General features: G+C 33.9%; 1 protein-coding gene across 1 annotated transcript in view; it reads left to right on the forward strand.

Moving 5' to 3' along the window:
- The window catches only part of LOC110447273 (chitinase-3-like protein 1), a 20,520-nt gene extending 18,735 nt beyond the window's left edge, over nt 1–1,785 (forward strand). The window contains exons 6-8 of the mRNA XM_021492850.1: nt 832–947; nt 1,280–1,338; nt 1,657–1,785. Of these exons, the coding sequence (XP_021348525.1) occupies nt 832–947; nt 1,280–1,338; nt 1,657–1,785 (304 nt within the window). The remainder of the gene's footprint in view (nt 1–831; nt 948–1,279; nt 1,339–1,656) is intronic.
- Nucleotides 1,786–5,730: the final 3,945 nt, after the last annotated feature.

Genomic DNA, 5,730 nt, shown 5'->3' on the forward strand with positions numbered 1-5,730 from the left:
TGAAAATATAAAGCTGAGTAAGTTGTGGAAAGTATAAAGCTTGGTAAGTTGTGGAAAGTATAAAGCTTAGTAAGTAGTGGAAAGTATAAAGCTTAGTAAGTTGTGGAAAGTATAAAGCTTAGTAAGTAGTGAAAAGNGGCTTTTTAAGTTGGGGAAAGTATAAGGCTTAGTAAGTAGTGGAAAGTACAAAGCTTAGTAAGTTGTGGAAAGTATAAAGCTTAGTAAGTAGTGGAAAATATATAACTTAGTTCACTTTATTTTCAAAATATGCATCTTTGTGAAATATATCAAGGAAATCAGCCGTCTTTAGCTTCACAGAAGTAAAAAATATTATTGTCCACTGGTTCTTTTGATTGTAATCTCAATACAATCGTAACATTTACACTATATACTTCTTTACACTTAATGACTTTTGTTTTCAATAGATTGCGTTATGCTATTAATACCTACATGTAACCTTGGAACAGAACAGGTTATGTCGGGTTCAACATTTTGGGGCACTGCTCTTCAATTAATTCATTATAACCTGACACCATTACAGGACATCAATTTGTGATGAAGATGAATATGTTGGCGGATACACATATGTATAGCAAGTTTAGGGTGATACGAATGATGAAATATTCAGAGAAAAAATACTGAAAGTATAGGTTTGGTTGTAAGGAGACATTTCAGCTGGATTTACGATTTCGCCATTTTATGTTTCGTTTGTACAATCGGCATCAAATAGAATCAAACAAGGAGCATAATGTTTGCTTTATAACATGTTCGCGAGTTATAGATTAAACAGTGTTAAAGTGATACTTATGATGTAATTTTGATACACGACAGATACGAACGTGTCATCGCCTTGAAGACAAATAACACAGACCTTAAGGTGTTGCTGTCTGTTGGTGGTTGGGTGCAGGCCAGTGAAAGTTTTTCCTACATGGTGTCAAGACCCAAACGTAGGAGGGCTTTCGTCAACTCTAATATCGACTTTTTGCGTTCTTATGGCTTTGACGGATTGATATAGCTTGGTTGTACCCAACGCAAAGACAAGGGGCTGCCGAAACAGACAAAAGGAATTTTGGAATTCTTGTCGACGTAAGTAAGCATTAAAATCATGTTTTTTGCATATTATATGTACGTATACATTTCTTTTTCCCATCCAAAATCTACTTTTCTCTGATAGAGTTTGTCATTATAGTATTTTTTTCCTATTTTCTCATCACATCAAAAATCACCAATCCCCATTTCAAATTTCTGATATTGCTCTCAATTCTTTCTATATTAAAAGAACTTGAATATATCCTACTCTTCATTATGAACATTCTCCAGGCGAATTTAGGATTTTTGGTAAATGATAAAATATATCTTTATATATAATTTGACAATTAACTGGTTTTTTTGGTGTTTATGTAGTTATGTGGACCTGATAGTGACATTGACCTACATTTCATCTAAGTTCATATAGCTTTCTCAGATCCATATAATTAAATACTCATCCCATTAACAATCCGTATTTGATTAATATATCATTAATGTAGTTAGATAATACAACCATGTGTCTCTCCTCATTTTTGTTTTTGAAAATTCGCTTTTAATTTATATTATGGAATGTTAATCTTCGTGGCTTCATATTCTGTTTTATCTTTGAATCTTTTATTCGGCCAGTTACTCAGACGGACATATGAAGAAGAGGCGCAAAATAACAGCATACCTTGTCTGCTGTTGACAGCTGCAGTGGCTGCGGAACAGGAATATATTGACTACGCATACGACGTTAAGGCCCTGGCAAAGTAGGACAGCAATTAAAATTATCACTATCCATCACATTTAATTAAGTTATGTGACTTTTTTGCGCTAGCTGAAAGGTTATTAGCCGTACTGGAAATCACAACAAGAATTTTTGAAATTTTTCCAGCAAAACTATTATGTTGATATGTTTGTGTATTTGACAAGATATAGCACTTTTTTAAGAATACTTATTTATTGCTAAGCAATATGACTGACCAAAAAGTGTTTTATAAACTTAATAAAGCTGAACCTTAACTTTGTTAAGCGGGGATATGTAGTTAATGGGGCGGGGGAAGAGTGAGTTTAGGACTAGCCAAAAATGAATTCATCTTATTACAACGAAGACAATAAAAAACAAAACAAAACTAGAGATAACTTTTCGTCAAGTGAAGCAACATTTGTTTGGACATTTGGATAACCCTAACATCTCGATAATAAGCCTAATTTGAAAAAAGTCCAGCTTTGAAAATAAACCTGGGGTTCCGTACAGTCAAATATATCTCGAAAGTAAGCCCGTTTAAAATATAAGCTGGATTGATTAATCAATCATCATTCAACCCAAGACCGGTATATTCCTTCTCAGAGTACTAAATTACCCTGAAAATCCGTATATATCCCTATCGCTGTTTTTTCGATTCACAAAAATGGTCCTCTCACAATACTCATAGCGCCGAAAAAAAGTTAAAGTAATATGGTTTGCATCAATTTAAATAACATTGGTTTGCGCCAATTTAACCCTTCTTTTAAAGTAACTCGCAAACAGTAGTACAAAATGTCTAGGGCAAAACGACAGATCAGTAACTTTTCGCATTCGCAATTAACAGCAATGCAGTGTTTCCTTTTAAGGTAATTAAAATGTTGTTTTTTTTCTGTTAATTTAGAAACTTGGATTTCCTCAGTATCCAGACGTTTGACATGCATGGATACTGGGACATGACGACCTGTCATCACAGTCAATTAAAGTCGTTCACTTGGGAAACCGAAACTGAGGGTAAAATAAATATGGTATGTTTTGAACATGATTGTGATTAAAAATAAACTAAAGATATCTAATATCATCCAAGTATCAAGAATACCAGCATCTCGTGATTTAGTTTCAAGACCCCCCTCATTATTCTTGTAAAATGTGTGATATCTGTGTATAATCATATTTTGATATAACATATTATTTATTTATATTCAAAATCTTTGATTCATATTGAAAAACTCTTGAAAAAATGACGCTTTAAACAAATTATGGCAGACTACACATGAAACAAAAAGCACTGGAAAGCACGAAATATCAAATACAAATATAAATAAAAAGATTTTTAATAAAAATCGCAAGTTTTTCAATATTACTAATACTTAAAAAACAAACAAGTATTCAAATATAATTCCAAGATTCGGAACATTATTTCCAAGATATTGAAATAATTCAGCTTTTGACAACTCATGTTAAGTCTAGATTTAGACATTGCTTTGAATTATTGAGAAGTAATACGTGTATGCATAAACCTTTTTTATTTGACATGAATTTCTATTTCAATTATATTATTCAACATCAGATATGGTCAGGCAAATATTGGCAGATGCTTGGAGACGACAAAGACAAGATAAATATTGGTATTGCTACGTACGGGCGTGGTTTTGAACTGTCATGGTCTGGTGAAAATGGTTTCGGAGCTTGGGCTGATGGACCAAACCAACCAGGGCCCTTCACTGATGAGGAAGGTTTTCTAGCTTATTACGAGGTTGGTGTTTTGAAAGGAAGTCTGTAAAAACCTATTTACCATTAAATTACCCCACGCCCCTCATAATTGTAAAAATAAATAGATAAATAAACATATAAATTCGGGTGCAATTCTGTCTATGGTTTTTTTTGTTTTTTTCTTGGCCAATAATATTATTCAAATACAGTCTGTCAGAATTGATGAAACATGATGCTAGTCACCAGTCTGTGGTTGGGATCAGAGTTTATGTTAAACACAGTGATGAAACTCTAGGGGGTTGAGGGACGGGGCTTAAAACGTTTTCGGAATTCAAAATGTTCAAAAAACATCTTTTCTGAACCTATGGATAACCTATGGCAAACAGTTTGTACACATCTTGAATTTAAAATTGTTATCGCTATTTCTACTTGACAGTCCTTTCCCAAACATCGTATGTATATTCCTTTTTATCCTTGATGAACAAAACACAAAATCTCAAAATTTTAAAGTTGAATTTTTTCAACATTATTTTTTAAATTGGTCCTCCTCCGAATTTTCTGATTCGGTTCTGAATTATACCTATTTCATTTAACTAAAGATCTTGAATTTGACAGAAGTGGGTTTTTTTAAGTTAGACGTCATAGTTTCAGTATTTTTATGCAAAATGAGAAAATACACATTTTTTAATGTTTAACGCAAAAAGAGTCAATATATGATTCATTACATTCCGATTGTTTCGACCATATAAGAAGCATCTGAATGAAATTCTGCCTTTAAAAGCAAAAGGTTAGTAAGAATGCGATGGATGACTTTCAACAGACGTGCGGATCTGCAACCAAATCTCCTCTACTTACTGCAATAAATGACACGCTGACCGGTTTCACAAATGGCTCACAATGACTGCAGCATGAAACCACTTGACGGACCATACGAAAATCCCAGAAACCCCAGAACCTTCTACAAGTGTTCACATGGCACAGCCTTCTTGTACTGGTGTCCAGCAGATTTGGTGTTTAATTCGACATTGATGGCGTGCGACTGCAATACAAGCTAATCAGCAATGTCACGATATCCTAGCTTATCCGTTATACATTTTACAATTGTTATATGATGCTACGTGTGATTTATTTTAAATGGTGTGATGACCACGATATATAAATATTAAGTGGCAACAAATCATTAAAAGGCATTTCACATTTATTTTTTATTTTTTTGCTTTTTTGAATTTATTCAAAATCAATCCCAATCTGTTATAAAAAAAAAACAGTGACAATCCAAATATTCAATGCAACTATGTCTACCTATATACCTATATACCTATATACCTGCCTACCTAACCACCCACCCAAACATACGAATCTACCTACTAACCTATTTATCTACCTACCCAGCCGACCAACCTATAAAACCTATTTACCTATCAACCCAACCTACCTAAACATTACAAATCTACCTCCTAACCTAACTGTATACCTACCCAGCCGACCAACCTATTAAACCTATCTACCTATTAACCCACCAAACCTAACCATCCACTCAAGCATATCAATTTACCTACTAACCTATCTATCTACCTACCTTGCCAACCACCCTACAAAACTTATCTACCTATCAACCCACCAAACCTAATCACCCACCCAAGCATACCCATTTACCTACTAACCTATCTATCTACATTCCCAGCCGACCACCCTCTAACACATATTACCTATCAACCCACCCTGCCTAACCTTCCCGCCCAAACATATCAATATACCTACTAATCTATCTGTCTACCTACTCAGCCGACATCCCTTAAAAATCGATCTACCTAACAACCTACCAAACCTAAACATCCATCCAAACATGCCAATATACCTACTAACCTATTTATCTACCTACCCTATTAAACCTATCTACCTTTCAATCCAACCTACCTAGCCACCCAACCAAAAATACCAATATACCTTCTAACCAATTTATGTACCTTTTCAGCCGATACCTATCAAATATTGTTGAGTATCGACCAACATTTACCATATACACTGCTGATATTCGTCACAAAACAGAAAAAAAATCACATTTATGATTCACCATCTCCTAAAATGGAGAATAGTGACCCTTGAGTTTATAAAATTCGCCGTTTTGAAATAGCACCTTAGTATCTCTCATCCACGAAGAGTAAATGATTCTAGCATAGCTGTGTCTAAGAAAAAATATTAAAAAACAATAACCAATCTGCTTAAATCATTGGTAATACACTAATATATATATATATATA

The sequence above is a fragment of the Mizuhopecten yessoensis genome, unplaced genomic scaffold (genome assembly GCF_002113885.1).
Source record: "Mizuhopecten yessoensis strain PY_sf001 unplaced genomic scaffold, ASM211388v2 scaffold3259, whole genome shotgun sequence".
NCBI lineage: Eukaryota > Metazoa > Mollusca > Bivalvia > Pectinida > Pectinidae > Mizuhopecten > Mizuhopecten yessoensis.